Source organism: Syngnathus leptorhynchus, chromosome 10 (assembly GCF_054491065.1).
Source record: "Syngnathus leptorhynchus isolate UIUO chromosome 10, UIUO_Slep, whole genome shotgun sequence".
Taxonomy (NCBI): domain Eukaryota; kingdom Metazoa; phylum Chordata; class Actinopteri; order Syngnathiformes; family Syngnathidae; genus Syngnathus; species Syngnathus leptorhynchus.
In genome coordinates, this window is record NC_141204.1 from 1,919,218 (window position 1) to 1,935,812 (window position 16,595).

The 16,595-nt window shown below is 44.8% G+C and overlaps 2 protein-coding genes across 3 annotated transcripts; both read left to right on the forward strand.

Annotated features, from left to right (window-relative positions):
• The first annotated feature begins 179 nt into the window (after positions 1–179).
• Positions 180–7,009, forward strand: eif3a (eukaryotic translation initiation factor 3 subunit A). 2 transcript variants are annotated; one of them, XM_085921811.1, is made up of 22 exons: positions 180–348; positions 855–1,045; positions 1,117–1,253; positions 1,330–1,493; positions 1,640–1,839; positions 1,938–2,146; positions 2,245–2,416; positions 2,484–2,588; positions 2,724–2,822; positions 2,909–3,025; positions 3,107–3,292; positions 3,406–3,753; positions 3,837–3,941; positions 4,023–4,136; positions 4,227–4,349; positions 4,418–4,571; positions 4,661–4,833; positions 4,923–5,005; positions 5,071–5,642; positions 5,783–5,912; positions 5,997–6,139; positions 6,496–7,009. In XM_085921811.1, exons 1-22 carry the CDS (start codon positions 300–302, stop codon positions 6,672–6,674), a joined length of 3,753 nt encoding a protein of 1,250 aa, XP_085777937.1. In that variant the 5' UTR covers positions 180–299; the 3' UTR covers positions 6,675–7,009. The 2 variants fall into 2 exon arrangements, with proteins under 2 accessions (XP_085777937.1, XP_085777938.1); XM_085921812.1 differs by having other exon boundaries at positions 5,786–5,912.
• A 1,263-nt stretch (positions 7,010–8,272) lies between these two features.
• emx2 (empty spiracles homeobox 2) lies at positions 8,273–11,798 on the forward strand. The gene is made up of 3 exons (XM_085922134.1): positions 8,273–9,160; positions 9,903–10,087; positions 11,040–11,798. Exons 1-3 carry the CDS (start codon positions 8,770–8,772, stop codon positions 11,205–11,207), a joined length of 744 nt encoding a protein of 247 aa, XP_085778260.1. The 5' UTR covers positions 8,273–8,769; the 3' UTR covers positions 11,208–11,798.
• The last annotated feature ends 4,797 nt before the right edge of the window (positions 11,799–16,595 follow it).

Sequence of the window (16,595 nt, forward strand, 5' to 3'; positions counted from 1 at the left end):
TTAGCAAGAAAGCAATTTAATATGTATATTTTTTTAATATTTGTTGTGATATGAGAAAACCTCGTTTGATATTTTTAAGACAATATGATCACTTAATGCGTGTTAATGTCCGTCATGTGAACTGTTTAATGGGGGGATGGCGTCTGACGCACTTGGCAACCTTAGTAGGTCGCTCACGAGGTCCTTCCTTTCTCAGGCGCCGCCGTTTCCGTGCGTGAGCCCTTGGCCTGGATGGACTGGCGGATTCTTTCAAATCTCACATAAAATCGACGTTTTAATCAGATTAGCAAACCACCAAAATGCCGGCGTATTTCCAACGCCCAGAGAATGCTCTGAAACGAGCGAATGGTGAGGAAATAAAGTGTGTCATGCCGTACTCTTTTTTAGCCGTTAGCTGACGCGTCACCCAAAGTGGTGCTAATGCTAATGGCAATGCTTACGCTAGCTAGCAAATGTCGCCGAAGAAGTCACCGTGACTGTATTAGATCAGCCAGCAACCGAGCAGACACGCTCTCGTGGATTGTCAATAATCGAATTCGATTTGCATCTTGACAGTTAAAGGAAATGTTGTGTCTTCGAATTATTAACGTTAATTGTCTCTATATGTAGTGACAATGTGTATGCTATGTGACGCCGCATCGGGCCTAGCTTTGTACTTCGTACAGAAAGGATCTGTAGCTTTGCACACAAACGGAGCTTATGAGCTCTAGACATTGAACATTGCGCACCGATTGCTTCTGAGGTCCAATTTCCAGTGCTCCTGAGCACCACTCAATTGAACAGCTGGTTATTTGTTCAAATGTGATGCTGTGTGTCAAGTTGATTGACTGGTTACATCCTCGTCTTTTGCACAGAATTTCTGGAAGTTGGCAAGAAGCAACCTGCATTGGACGTTTTGTACGATGTCATCAAGAGCAAGAAACATCGAACATGGCAGAAGATCCACGAGCCCATTATGCTCAAATACCTGGAGCTATGCGTGGATCTTCGCAAGAGTCACCTGGCAAAGGAGGGTCTCTACCAGTACAAAAACATCTGCCAGCAGGTTAGGTTCATTGGTGTGTCCTCTTGTCTAAGATCATCAGGGGTTAAAGTGTCCTTTGCTCGTATCATCAGGTGAACATCAAGTCTCTTGAGGATGTGGTCAGGGCTTACTTGAAGCTGGCGGAGGACAAGACCGAAACTGCTAAAGAGGAGTCCCAGCAGATGGTCCTGGACATTGAGGATCTTGACAACATCCAGACTCCAGAAAAGTGAGAACGTTTGTATGATGTGGTTTGTTGGTTTAGTCAAAAGCTTACTGTTTTGGGCTCTGTTATCCACCTCAAGTGTGCTCCTGAGTGCTGTGAGCGGAGAAGACACTCAGGATCGTACCGATCGTCTGCTCCTCACACCGTGGGTGAAATTTCTGTGGGAGTCTTATCGCCAATGCTTGGACCTTCTCCGAAACAACTCCAAGGTGGAGCGCCTTTACCATGACATCGCCCAGCAAGGTACTGGTCTTACAGTAAATGTGTTAAGTGGGGGTATTATTTATCTTTAAAGGGGAAGTCAAATCTTTTCAGAGTAAAATGATCGTTTTCGCCATTCGCGCAAATCCGCTCAGAACTTTTCTATTGTGTTTTCATCTCATTTGCAGCATTCAAGTTTTGCCTTCAGTACACCCGAAAGGCAGAGTTTCGCAAGTTGTGTGACAACCTACGAATGCATCTGGGTCAAATTCAGCGACACCACAACCAGAGTACTGCCATCAACCTCAACAACCCTGAAAGTCAGTCCATGCATCTGGAGACGCGCCTGGTGCAGCTTGACAGTGCCATAAGCATGGAGCTCTGGCAGGTCCGTTTCGTACCGTTATTAAGACTCAGGTGCTAGGTAAAAACGTTCTGTTGTCTTTCCAGGGTGCTTGGTAAAAACGTTTTGTTGTGTCTTTCCAGGAAGCATTCAAGGCTGTTGAGGACATCCATGGTTTGTTTGCTCTGTCCAAAAAGCCACCCAAACCCCAACTCATGGCCAACTATTACAACAAGGTGTCGACTGTGTTTTGGAAGTCTGGAAATGCCCTTTTCCATGCTTGCACTCTCCACCGGCTTTATCACCTTTCTAGAGAGATGCGCAAGAATCTCACACAAGAGGAGATGCAGAGGTATTTATGATGATGATTAATTTTACAATCTCAGCTTTGTACGAGATTATTCTGGTGAAGACCATTGAATGATAAATCCCTTCTCACTCCACCTTCAGGATGTCTACCAGAGTCCTCCTGGCGACTCTCTCCATTCCCATCACCCCCGAGCGCACAGATATCGCTCGGCTGTTGGACATGGATGGTATCATTGTGGAGAAACACCGGCGGCTGGCGACCCTCCTGGGTCTGCAGGCTCCACCAACCCGCCAAAGTCTGATCAATGACATGGTAAAAATAATTGTTAGTGACAGCAAGGCTTGGTTTTGAGAGACATAACTGTTATTGTGTCTTCCAGGTGAGATTTAACTTGTTGCAGTATGTCGTACCTGAGGTGAAAGAACTTCACAACTGGCTCGAAGTTGACTTCCATCCCTTGAAGCTCAGTGGAAGAGTAACCAAGGTAAACCACTTGGGAGTAACAAACTTGGCAATGCTGTAGTTTTTCCCCTCAAGTAAACGATTCTGAAATGATTTCCATGTTTTGTGTTGCGTTTGGTCCGAACCTACCGCAAAATCTGCTCTGCTCTCTTCCCAGGTGCTGAATTGGGTCAGAGACCAAGGTGAGAAGGAGTCTGACCTTCAGCAGTATGTCCCTCACTTGCAAAGCAACACCATCTTGCGTCTTTTGCAACAGGTCAATCAAACACAATCTCTTGAAATGCTTTGAAATTACAAGCGCGCCTTTGCTGTGGTTTCACATTTTGTGTCCATTCATATTAGGTTGCACAAATCTATCAGAGCATTGAGTTCAATCGTCTGGCCTCCCTGGTTCCATTTGTGGATGCCTTCCAGCTGGAGCGCTCCATTGTTGATGCTGCCAGGCACTGTGATCTGCAGGTAAGCTCTTGAGCCCGTCACGCGCGAGCAAGCGCACAAGTGAGGACTTGTCATCACCAAAATGTGTGTTCCCTCATGAAGGTTCGAATCGACCACACCTCTCGGACCTTGAGCTTCGGATCTGACCTTAACTACTCCACTAAAGAGGACGCTCCAGTTGGTCCTTTCTTGCAAAACATGCCATCTGAGCAAATAAGGAACCAGCTGACTGCCATGTCTGCCTCTTTGGCCAAGGCCCTGCAGGTCATCAAACCCGCTTCCACACTGGTGAGCACAAGAAATTCCCGCCAATGTTGTTGTTCCAGAGAAATCCTCTTGACTCGTAGGTTTTAAATTCTTCAGTGGCAATTGTGAACTAAACCTTATGTTTCTCTTTTTAGCAAGAGCGTGAGGAGCAGAGCCAGCAGGCCATCGCTGCTTATCTGAAAAACGCCCGCAAAGATCATCAGCGCATCCTGGCTCGTAGACAGACCATAGAAGAGCGCAAGGAGCGCCTTGAAAACCTCAACATACAACGTGAGAAGGAAGAACTAGAGCAACGGGAAGCTGAGATGCAGAAGGTCCGCAAGGCAGAGGAGGAGCGCCTGCGTCAGGAGGCTAAAGAGAGGGAGAAGGAGCGCATCATGCAAGAGCACGAGCAGATCAAGAAAAAGACAGTGCGAGAGCGCCTGGAGCAAATTAAGAAGACGGAACTGGGCGCCAAGGCCTTCAAGGATATTGACATTGAGGTAAAGGTCCAACCGCATGAAGCCCTTTTGGTTCGTGTGTTTGATCTGTCCCTAACATGTCGAACATACGTTTTGACGTGCAGGACCTGGAGGAGCTGGATCCTGACTTCATCATGGCTAAGCAAGTGGAGCAGTTGGAGAAAGAGAAGAAAGAACTCCAAGAGCGCTTGAAGAACCAGGAGAAGAAGGTAACAGCAGATGGTTTACAGTGAACGCCTGTGTCGCGAAGCGGCGAGGGATCACTGTATTTGTGACGTCTCTTTCCGCAGATTGACTACTTTGAGAGGGCAAAACGACTCGAGGAAATTCCTCTTATCAAAAAGGCCTACGAGGAGCAGCGTGTCAAGGACATGGAACTTTGGGAGCTCCAGGAGGAGGAGCGGGTTCGTTGCAAATTAGTTTTGGAAAATGAGCTTATTAAATACTTGCAAGATTTGACAAATATGTTTTGATATTTTTTTTGTGTGTGGCAGATCAGTAACATGAAAATCGAACGGGAAAAGGCCCTGGAGCACAAGAAGCGCATGTCGCGCATGATGGAGGACAAGGAAAACTTTTTATCCAAAATCACTGCTGCGCGTAGCTTCATTTATGAGGTGATTTACAATAGTGACAATCTGGCTTGAGTTGTAACACACTTGAAGCACACGTGTCCTTTTTGTAGGAGAAACTGAAGACATTCGAGGAGCGCATGGTGGAGGAAAGAAAGAACCGTCTGGAGGAAAGGAAGATTCAGCGTAAAGAAGACAGACGCAAGGCTTTCTACCTCCACAAGGAAGAAGAAGAACAGCGTATCCACGAGGAACAGCTCAAGCAAGGTAACGAACAGAGGGTCCGGTCCGCTCGTTGGCGAGTCATTATCTGCCACTTTGTCACAAACGACATTTCTGGTCTGTTTTTGTCTCAGAGCGCGAGCGCGTCGAACTGGAGCAGCGAGAGGAGGAGGAGAGAGAGTATCAGGAGCGCCTGCGTAAACTTGAAGAGCAGGAACGGAAGCAACGTGCTCGTCAGCAGGAGATCGAAGAGCGCGAGCGCCGGCGTGAAGAGGAGAGGCGCACAAACCCAGACGAGAAACCCAAGGTTTGTCCCGACTTGTCTGTGCATCCCAATTGATTGTGGTTGAATCTCAAGCCACCTGCAATCTGTAAACTTGTCATTGTTCTCAACAGGACTGGGGCGGAGAGAAAGAGGAGGGAGGATGGCGGAAGCGCACCGAAGGGGAATCAGAGTGGCGACGTCCCGCCGCCGACAAGTGCGTTTGCCGCATACTCATTTGTTGCGCCACTCAGAATTCTAACTCTTGGGGTGTCTTTGTAGGGAATGGAGGCAAGAGGGTCGCGATGATGACAAAGAGGAGCGAGATCCTTTCAAGCGGGGAGAGGGTCTACGCAGAGGCGGAGATGACAGAGGGCCCCGTAGAGGCTTCGATGATGATCGAGGTCCACGCCGGGGCGGCGACGACGACCGTCCCTCCCGCAGAGGGATGGATGACGACCGAGCCCCGCGCAGAGCTTTCGACGACGATCGCGGTCCCCGGCGTGGCTTCGACGACGACCGCGGACCCCGGCGTGGCTTCGACGACGACCGCGGCCCCCGCCGTGGCTTCGACGACGACCGCGGCCCCAGGCGCGGCTTCGACGACGATCGCGGCCCCCGGCGCGGCTTTGACGACGATCGCGGCCCCCGGCGCGGTTTTGACGACGATCGCGGCCCCCGGCGCGGCTTTGACGACGACAGGGGACCACGTAGGGGCATGGATGACTCCAGGGGTCCCAGACGTGATGATGACTGGGGACCCAGAAGAGGAGGCGACGACGACAGAAGCGGTGGAAGGGACGACGGTCGTGATGGTGATGACCCGGCACCCTGGAAGCCAGTCACCAAATCGGGTATGCATTTGGCCTACGAGTCATCTAGTAAATGAAATCCAACCATCATCGTGAACATCTTAGTTTATGAGATGCGGTGATCAAACGGTTATGTTTACCTTTAAATTTATACCGTATTTTGTTTTTGATGAAATGATAAGCAGGTGGTTGGCGTGAACGGGAAAAGGCGAGGGAGGAGAGCTGGGGGCCTCCTCGCGGCGGCACCGATAATGACCAAGATGACAACCAGAGAGAGGAACCACCCAGTGACCGCTTCAGAGAGCGTCAAAGGTGGGTGGGACTGACAGAATGAGGATCCTATTGTGCGTTTTTTTGGGGGGCCGGCCTGTCACTCAGTGCTGTGCATATTTCCAGAGAGGACAATGGATGGAGGCGATCAGAAGAAGGAAAAGGCGGCTGGAGAGATTCTCGCAAAGAGGACACCGAGCGCCGCGGGGAACGTGACAAAGACCGCCGTGATGATAACCAGAGAGCCCCACCAAAAGAATTAAATGAAGGTAAACAGAGCCTGCCTATACTTGTGCACCTCACATTGCAAGGGACACATTTTTATGCACATATGGGAATATGGGAGATTTGTTTCTCTCTTGTAATTGGCAATATTTGGACACCCTGAACGGCGAGCTGGAGAGGCTGCATCGACACTATATTGTACCTTATCACCAATATTGTGGTTTTTTTTGGTTTGATGTAAGTGGGACTTAATGCTTCTCTATTTCATTCATTGTACGGGAACCTTTAAGTATATGTGCCACGCTTCGAACAGCAGCCAGTAGGTGGCGTCATGTATCTTTGAAAGTAGTGCTTCCGGCTTGCTTCCTGCATTTTCTCATGAGCAACGTTGTTTGCCCAGGAGGCACCTGGCGTCGCGGAGGTGAAGAAAAACGTGAGGAACGCGACAGGCCAAAGGAAAGAGAGCGGGAGCGAGAGCCAGAAAAAGATACCGAGGAAGACAAGAACTGGCGTGCGGACAAAGATCGGCGCATCAAAAACGAGACCGACGATGACGGCTGGACCACCGTCCGCCGCTGAGTGGCTCCAAAAATAATAGCAAGACAAGTTAGATTAGCCTTTGGTAACTAAGCCCTCATTTAGCTGAATTAAAGCCTCTATTATTAATTTTCCAATTCAATATCAAAAGTCGATGGATATGAAATTGACTACAAGTTGACGTGAAAATGTAACCCATCACTGATGATCCTCAGCAGATGAATCACCAATGCCTCTTCAAATGGGATGTTGTATGATGGCACGCTCACGCAAAGGTCAATGTTGGCCCATCTACTGTTTCAAATGATTATTATGTTCAACGAGTGAAATATCCATTTTGAAGTATATGCTTCGAATATTAAATCTGTCTCGTCAAATACTTTTCCGCTTCTTTTCATGCAGTAACAATGGAGCCACACCAGGTTTTATGTGACCACCGGATAAAAGCCTATTTTTTTTATGTTTGCCCTCCACTTGTTACAAATATTGACATGCCGAATTGCCAAATATGTCAGCGTCAGAAATTCCAATATGGACACTTTAAACTCAGCTATCATGAGCCTAATAGAAGTCACTATCATTTACAACTCAGCATTTTAAATGAGCCCGCTTAAGCTCTTGTGTAACTAACAGTCGTTTTTAATTCACGCACATTTACTGTGTATTAGTCAATGTACCATTGCGATTGCTAAAAACGTTTTCTTGTCTTTCTTTCTCCTTTTTATACACTGCAACCACTAGAGGTCACTAAAGCTCCACGGAGCACAGCAGGACTTTTCACATGGCAATAGCAAACAAAACGAAGCTTCTATAGTGTAAATTGTATTTAATATAATCAGAAACTTTGCATTACTACTAATATACCAACACACAAGTAATAAAAAATTGGGTGGGTTATTTAATGATCTATTATCTACGCATTATTTAGCGTTTGGTTCTAGACTAAGATATCCTTTGTTAGTCTTCAGATGGGATTTTTGCGTTACATATGTTTAAATAGTTTTTACAAATAAAAACACTCTTAAATTGTAATTGACGGCTGTATTTTACTGTGAATTATTAAGGCTTCAAAAGTATTTGATATAATGCACGACATTGATGACCGTAAAATAACACTAATAATTAAAATGTGGAAAAAAAGCTAATTGTAAGCCTTTATGAAACAAATGAGTAAAGTTTTCTCCGTTGAATGTTGCTGATACATGTACAGGGTGACAAATAATGCCTGCATTGTGTATGTTTCCAGAGACGCTTGACTTGATTGAAGATTTCATTTAGGAGCGCGTATTACCAACAAAAAGGCTCATCTTCACATTTAAAAAGGCCAATTAAAATCAATCTGGATTTTTCTTGCATGTACGCGGCACACTTCAAAATGCAAAACGACAATTACTAGCAAATCAATCCGAATGAGGTAATGCTCGATTTTCATTCTAATGCGAGCAATATTTCAACGATAAATGATTGCTACTGTGGCCTCCCCACTTCGGGGATAAACATATTTGGATTAAGTCCGACCAGTGTAATTGGTCGAGTTCCGAAGATGGGAATTAAAGCTCGTTTCAAGTGCGGACGTGTCAAAGGCCTGAACTCTGTGCGTAAATCGCGCGCGCGCCTGCCCGGCTGGCCTAGATGCTCGCTCGCGCGCGCGCGCATGCACGCACGCACGCACGGCGGGGGTGCCGAGGAGCGGACGAATCGTGTCGGCGTTGTGTTCGAGTCCGCCTCTCTGAGCTCAGGCCGCTTTGCTATTGACGCACTTTAAAGCTCGTCGCTCGTTCTCCACCTTAAGGCGAGCGGCAGAGGCGGCAGAGGCGGCGGCGGCCAATCAGCATGCCATTAGAGGCTTCACAGGAAGCTGTTTATGGGAGTGCAGCGCTAATTAGCCTCATGAACTAACACATCTGCCCGCACCGAGTCACCGAGGAAAACGATCACATCCATGGATTAGTCTGGGAGCGCACGGCGCACTTTTGATTTGACGTCCTCCTCCACTTCTCCATCGTGTCTGGTGTGTGTGTGCTGCGCTTTTTGCTGAACTTCTTGGCGGCGCGCAACAACTTTCGCCTCTTTCCCAACTCTGGAGTATTTTCCGCGATAACTTCCTCTTAAACTGGGGAATCCGGAGCTTCACGCCATGTTTCAGCCCACACCCAAGAGGTGTTTCACGATCGAGTCGTTGGTTGCCAAGGATAATCCGGTAACGGCGTCCCGCTCGGAGGAGCCCATCCGGCCGGCGGCTCTCAGCTATGCAAACTCTGGCCAGATGAACCCCTTCCTCAACGGCTTTCACTCCGGAGCCAGGGGCGTCTATTCCAACCCGGACTTGGTGTTCGCCGAGACGGTCTCGCATCCGCCCAACTCGGCGGTCCCGGTGCATTCGGTGGCCCCGCCGCACGCCCTGGCCGCTCATCCGCTCTCGTCCCCGCATAGTCCGCACCCTCTTTTTGGCAGCCAGCAAAGAGACCCCTCGACTTTCTACCCCTGGTTATTACACAGATATAGATATTTAGGACACAGATTTCAAGGTAGGTTTTTGGCTCACTTTTACGCACGGAAAGCATCCAAAGTTTTTGTTGCGAGCGAGAGGGAAAAAAAAATGAAAGCAACATTGTTGCAATTAAAAATTGCTCAGCGTTTTTCTATGCGGCGTTTTGAATTCAAACGACTGAGATATTTGATATATGTATCGAATGATATTTGTATCGAATTATATGTTTTTATAAAAGGTAACATTTTGTTTTATTTCGTCTTGTGCAATAAATATTCCGATTGCAAGAGGAATGCTTCCTGCACACAATACATTTAAAATAATATTTGATATTTGTTTCAATTAAATTTTGAGTCGTTTTCGTTTGGATTTGTTTTTAATTGCGTTTTAATTATACATTTTATTTCGTAGGGGGGCCTTGTGATTTAGGGTAGTCCTAGTTTTCTATTTTTTTTTAAATAGCCTTGATACTCGTTCATTGTGCTACATTTTGTACTACATATGCAAATATGTGTTTTTAAATTGGAGTGACACCAAAATATAATTAACAGACTAAAAATTGACATTTGCCTGAATTTTTTTTTTTTTATTGAAATGAATTAAATCAAGTATTTGCTTTGTTTTTAGCACATGAAAGATGTGACATGATGTTAGATCATAGCTCAATAATTTATTTTTCGTGATAACCACTCTGCACGACCACCAATCATTGCACAGGCCCGCGGTGTATCATTTAAAAGCAACCAAACAAAGTGACTCCTTTTCTTGTTGGGCTTCAGGTAACGAAACAAGTCCCGAGAGCTTCCTTTTGCACAACGCGCTTGCCCGAAAGCCCAAAAGAATCCGCACGGCTTTCTCTCCATCGCAACTCCTGCGGCTCGAACACGCCTTTGAGAAAAATCATTACGTGGTGGGTGCAGAGAGGAAACAGCTCGCGCACAGCCTTAGCCTCACAGAAACTCAGGTAAGACTACAATTTTCGATTCGTGTGTTTTTATTCTCTCCTTTGGTGTGTGGACATTTATAGGATTATTATATGTGCATGTTGTGACAGGGGAATTACAGATGGACTGCCCATATTGAAATATTTGCTTTTGCATATTTAAATGGAGTAATTGCAATATATTGTGATATTTAAAAATAAACATTGATGACGGAAAAAAAGAGTGCATGATTTGCTAAATTGTCTTTAAATTGAGTTGTGTGGGGAAATAAAAATATCTGGACCCCCCCTCCTCTCCCGTACGAGCTAATTTTAGACGAGGGGGGGGGGGGACACTGAGAATGTTGCCTTTCAAAATGGAGGCTAAATGAAGAATTGAACCATTTTGTGGGCTCAGCAATTGAAAAGAAGGTCTCGGCCTCAGTGGGTCGCGCTGCCTGCTATATTTGCCACATTGTTCGCTCCAAATGACGCATCACGTCGTTCAATTAACACACTGAGGGCTTATTAAATGCACCTCACTTGCCATTGAAGGGACTGACAAAGCTTCGTGGTTCAGACAATTGATCGATTTAGATGTTGTTAATTCCCCACGGTACCACTGATCAAGCACGATGGGTGGATTTAGACGAGCGTATAAATGTGTCACATCATGGAAATCCTGCTTGATTTCCATTTTGTTTTATTGGTTGTGTAAAAATAGTGGCCGTCTTAATGAAGATAACCGACGCAGCGTCATCGTGGCCACGTTAGGACAAGCTCTAAATTCATATTGTATAGCAAAATAACAGCTGGAGTTTCGTCACTTGTTTTGATATTTGAAGCAAGACGGACAAATGTGGAAAGTGCTCTTATTTGTACTCTTTCATTTTCTGCACGTTTAGTCAGTGCAGCCTTGCCCGTGCGTATTTACGCACGGTTTTGCGCATTTATGTTCCGGTGATAATTTTTCATTTTTACCCCTCCGCTTTAGGTAAAAGTGTGGTTTCAGAATCGAAGGACAAAATTCAAGAGACAAAAGCTGGAAGAGGAGGGCTCTGAGTCGCAACAAAAAAAGAAGGGCTCCCATCACATAAATCGTTGGAGGTTGGCCACCAAGCAATCCAGTCCGGAGGAAATCGATGTGACTTCGGACGATTAAAATGAGACTCATATGTGCTTCTGAGCGCACGGAGGACACGAATAAAGGATACCGTGGGAGGACAGTGGGCTCAAATAACCCGATGTCACATTTCACATCCCCGATGGGCAGCTGAGGGCGACGGAAGGCCGGTCGGTCGGTCGGTCGGTCGGCCGGCCGGCTGCTGCGTGGCCCAGCTGTCACCCTGCGGCTCCGTCAGTCCAAAAGAACCAGGAACATGGTACTGACAGATTGTGTGTCACCACTCGCCACCACCTGAAATATTCTTCTTTTCATCATTTTCCAATTCATATTGGACGGTTGCACTTCTATTTTTTTCCCCCCACTCAAGATACCAAAACTGCTTTTTAGAAGAAAAAAAAAAACTTGAATTGCATGTTACTTGTTTTATTTTGACACAATCAAGATGGAAGACAAATGAAATTTTTATTTAAGTCTATTTTCTAAGAGAGGTGTTGTAGGCCTACTTCTTTTTCAGACAGTGTGCAGTCTTTAATTGATCATTCTCGTGTAAAAGTGATTGTGAAAACATATGAAGTAGCAGTGCTTTATTGTCTTTTTTTTTTTCAAGAAAAAACAAAGAAGCAAAAATTGGTTTTCTAGGGGAGGAGGGGGGGGGGGGGGGGGCGAATTTAAGGGATGGTATATCAGGACGTTCCTTGAACCTCTAAAGCTTTACCAATGTGTGGTTGTACTTGGCCCCACGCAACCTTCTGTCAGGACGTGAGCCACCAGGACTAAAATGAATTCTAGACACACAAACAAACAAACAAACAAAAAAACAACCTCCAAGCACTGAGCGTATTCCATGTACAGAAAAAAAAAATATTGTTATTGTTTCTGTTAAAACCTCTTTTACAGAATGTAAATATTTTTTGTGTATGTGTTAAGTTTGCTACAATTTTAACACAAAGTATACTTCCAAGAAGTATGTCATTGTCAATATTTTGTCAATAAAGTTTTATCAATATGTCGCGCGCTGTAAAAGTCTACGCAGGCCTTTATTTATTTATTTTTTAAAAAAGCATAATTTTGCGGTTGCCGTTTTTCAGGTGCATTGTAAAAAAAAAAAAAAAAAAAAAGCAAAAGAAGAGCTAATAATTTGCGCTCGATTCTGCATTTGTTTCTGCCATGATTGTGTGCAGCAGCAGCAGCAGCAGCAGCAGCTCCAAAGAGTCTCGGACAAGCTTTTGTGAAAGTGCAAATCAGTTTGGGCAATTATCATGCGAGTAATATGAGGGGGAGAAAGGGGAAGCATTGCCCAGTGGTCCACTTTAATCTCTTAATCCGGATCCAAGGGGGCTTGGTTGGACATAATTTAGCACAATCTGACTAGCCCTCGCGACGCGATAAGAGAAGGTTTGCAATGCGCCGCAAAATGGGATCTTTGTTTCAAATCTTGATTTGGTGCTGCAGCAACCGCAACATAACACTTTTTAGGCCCACGCGCACTTGAAACAAGTACAACATTCAACCTAGTTTTTTTTTTTCTTATTAACATTCTTATTTTTAGATGAGTTTTTTTTTTTTTTGTAACAGGCAATTCTTAATCGGTTCATTTGATTATAACAGCAATAAAAATCTTTAGGGAATTAGAGAGGGGGGTGGGGGGAGAAACTAAAAGCTTTATTACAAACCCAGTTTTGAAATAGGGGGGATTAGAGCACTGAAAGGGTCCCACAATAGTTAGAAGAAAAGGTTTCATGCTAATGAGGTTAATGCCCTTTGTATCTCCGGACTCCACAACTTCATTACTCCTATCTCGGGCAACACCGAGCGGCTCAGAGCCTCACAATCCACTCGAGCTTTTCCCCCCTCCCTGCCTATAAAGACGGATTTGATAGCAGTCCTGTTCAAACTAGATAATTATATCTTTTCAAGTTGGAATTAAGATAAAGAAAGTGCAGTGGAGGCGGTGAGCCTTGATCCGCCACAAACAAAATTTGGCGCACCCTCTGTGCGCCTGTGTGGACACACTGGAGACAGGACCGAGTCTCATTAGAGCCTGCCACCATTTGATAAATTTAATGCATAGATTTTAACCTGCAAATCCCTCTTTTGCCTTTTATTTTTTATTGTTATTTAATTTGCAGTGCACGTTAGAGAAAAAAAATGCATGGGGATTTATTTGATTAGAATTGATATTATATTTAGCAGACATCAAATCACAAATATTTATCATAAAAATGACGAAACATGAGTCATCTTTCATGCTTATTTATGAATAATAATGAAAAATGGTAGTAAATAAAATTTTGCTTTGTGTGTCATTTGTAAAATTGCTACAACCCGCAATACAGGTTTAAAATATGCGCAAACAAATGTAGGAGTAGGCAAAATTGCAAATATTGATGACATTTCAAGTTCTCCTCGCTCTGATGATGCTCTTTGCTACTCCGCACAATTTTCAGCATTAAACATTTAGTGAGCTATGTGAAATAATTATCCTTCAGTGAAAAGAGTAGTTGCTCCTATCAAGTGACCCCCACTGACCCAAAACCTCTAATCTGCAATTAGTAGCTCTAATGACGTCCGCTGACAGCACTAATGTGCATGCGCGGAGAGGGGAGGGAGGGGAAAACATCGGACAGGTTCAATGTCGACTTTTATATTCATCAGCAGCAAATTGTGTCCAGCTATCATATATTTATTCGATTTTTTTTGGGGGGGGGGGGGGGGAGCGTGGAAATTGTACATGATGGTGCGTCTGTAGCGGGCCGCAGCGAGCGCGTCTGCGGACCCGCGCGCGTCACGATCGACTTGCCCGGTCCGTTTCCCAAATTACCACTGAAATGGATCCATGAAACGAGAGAATGGACCCCACACAATTCTTCTCGACCTTGACATAAGGCGAAGCGATAAATATACAAGACAAATGAGCAATTACAATCAGCCTCCAAACGGCGTGCATCAGAATGAATTAAACATAGCAGACTCGGTTTCAGTTTCCTTTTTTTTTTCTTCTTTATTTTATTCATAAAGGAAGCAGACATGATATGAAGCCATGAGTTTACAAAGGCGCCAGGCACTTTCCACTGTCAACCAGTGCAGACAATTCATTTCCATTTGGAGACAGGTGCAACAGAATGATGACAATAATAATAATGGGGAGCCATATTTTGGTTTTCCTCTTTGTTGTGCCTTTCGTGTTCACCTTTGATCACATTGCAGCATCTTGTGCGTACACACAATTAGTCACGTGATAAAAGTCAGGATTTAAACATAGTGCTCGAGAAGAAATTAAAAATACTGCCTTATTTCTTTTTGGCCGTGGTGTTTCCTCTGCAAGTATTGTGACATAAGAGCTATTTATTCCCCCCCTCCCCAAAGCACAACTTTTACAGCCTGCTGAAGTCCCACAGATTCCATGAGGTTTATTTTCTTTAATGAGGTGTGTGTGTAATGTGATGCTGTTTCATTTGCATATAAGTGGCATGTTTTCCATCCGTCCGCCAGCTCTGAAGGGAGCAATTGTAGACCCCCCCTGTCCTCCAAAATTACAAACATTTTCTACGTCCGAGCGAGCGGCTACATTCCCCTCAGTCCCTTAATGTTTAACACATGGTGGACTGTACACCTGATAAAATACCTCAGGGGCCCTGCAGTTTGGAAAATCCTCAATTCGCTCCCTAAATAAAACAAACAATGGCTTCGCTAAATATATCACATGTGTCTGCTGAACTATTCTGCATCTTTTGACCTGTGAGTCCCCTCTCTCATCATCACTACTGATATGAGAGTCATCTGTGGTTATTTCCATGCCCAAAAGTATTTGATTTACGATCGTGCCGCACTTAATTGTGACTGAAGGAGTTGAAATAAAACTGGCACGGCCAGACAGGTGGACACCTGCTTTGCACCCAGCACGGCCTCTCTGTGTCTCCCCCTCTTGGTAACAAAGTGGTGGAAAAGTCAGGACCCCCCCCCCCCCTCCGCCTAATATATCAAGTTTCTGGTGGCAAAGTCCGGGTGCAAATGAGAGTCTGGAAAGTGAAGCAAGAGAAATATAGCAGTGGTAGGAGGGATGCTTGTTTTTATTTGGATGGATGGATGGATCACACTTTGGTTTCAGCACGATGACATCCAGCCTGCAAATATATTTCAAATACAAATTACAGATATATATAATTAGGAAAGATAAAATATCTTGACCTGTCTTTGGATGAAGCTCGCCATAACCCTGAATAAAATCCCGATATTACAAAATGACTTCACGTGTCTGCGGCCCAATCAAGACGTAGGCAGAACTCTGAAATGTGAATCCCAGCTCCACGCCAAGTCTCATTAGAACCTTTTCAAGTGCTGTTTGTGGTATCCGTGCAAAATGGGGCCAACTCCTTGATCAGTCCTGTCATAATAGTCGCCCTCCAAACCCAACAAACCCTTAAAGTTAGTTTTAACATGACTAATATTCCCAAACAATATTTTCCATGAGTCTTTCTGTGTGGTACTCACTCACCATGTCCTCATGTTTTGTGTGTGTGCACTCTCTATTTAAGTGGAAAAACGCTCCACGGTATGAATGGCAAAATAGTCAAAGAGTTTTAATGTCCTGATGATGCTCTTAGCTTCAGGGTAAACATCCAAATAGCTCTACAAAGCTAAAGACAAATTGCTTTGACTGTTTGACATGGAAATATAGATTCAGGATATGGTCCTGACCCTAGTTTGAAACCCTACCTTGAAACCCTAACCCTAGTTTGAAAGGCTACTTTATAACCCTATCCCTAGTTTGAAACCCTAACACTAGTTTAAAACCCAAATCCTAGTATGGAACCCTAACCCTAGTTTTAAACCCTATCTTGAAACCCTAACCCTAGTTTTAAAGGTTACTTTATAACCCTAGTATGAAAGCCTAGTTTGAAACCCTACCACTAGTTTAAAACCCTATTTTCAAACCCCAACAAGCATTCTGGTTGTATGCTCACAATATGTAACAGGTTCCATTTGGATGATCATTTTCTAAAGATGAACACGTTTTGACTTCAGGTTGTAAATGATCGGTTGTCATAATCCTGACCGAGACATCTCTGATTGGCTAATGAATACTTCGGCCGTCCCGACGACCTCCGATAATCATTGGCTTCCATTCACTCATAATGTTTCTCCTCGCCGAGGTGGAGTTTAGCTATTGAAGAAGAGAGACGCTAACATTGTGTAATGATCTCAAGCGGCCATGACTGATGAATGACAAGCAGAATGGGGCCTTGAAAGAAGCACACATACATACACACGTATATATAGCAACAATGGCCGACTGACATTTATTTGAGGAGTAATGGCAATCCTTCTCGCTGTCCTTTTACTGGGGCTCTGGAAGCTAGTTAAAAGGTGTGCGATTCCCACCATGATTCTAATTAGATCTCTGACTAGGGTCTACAAAAAAAA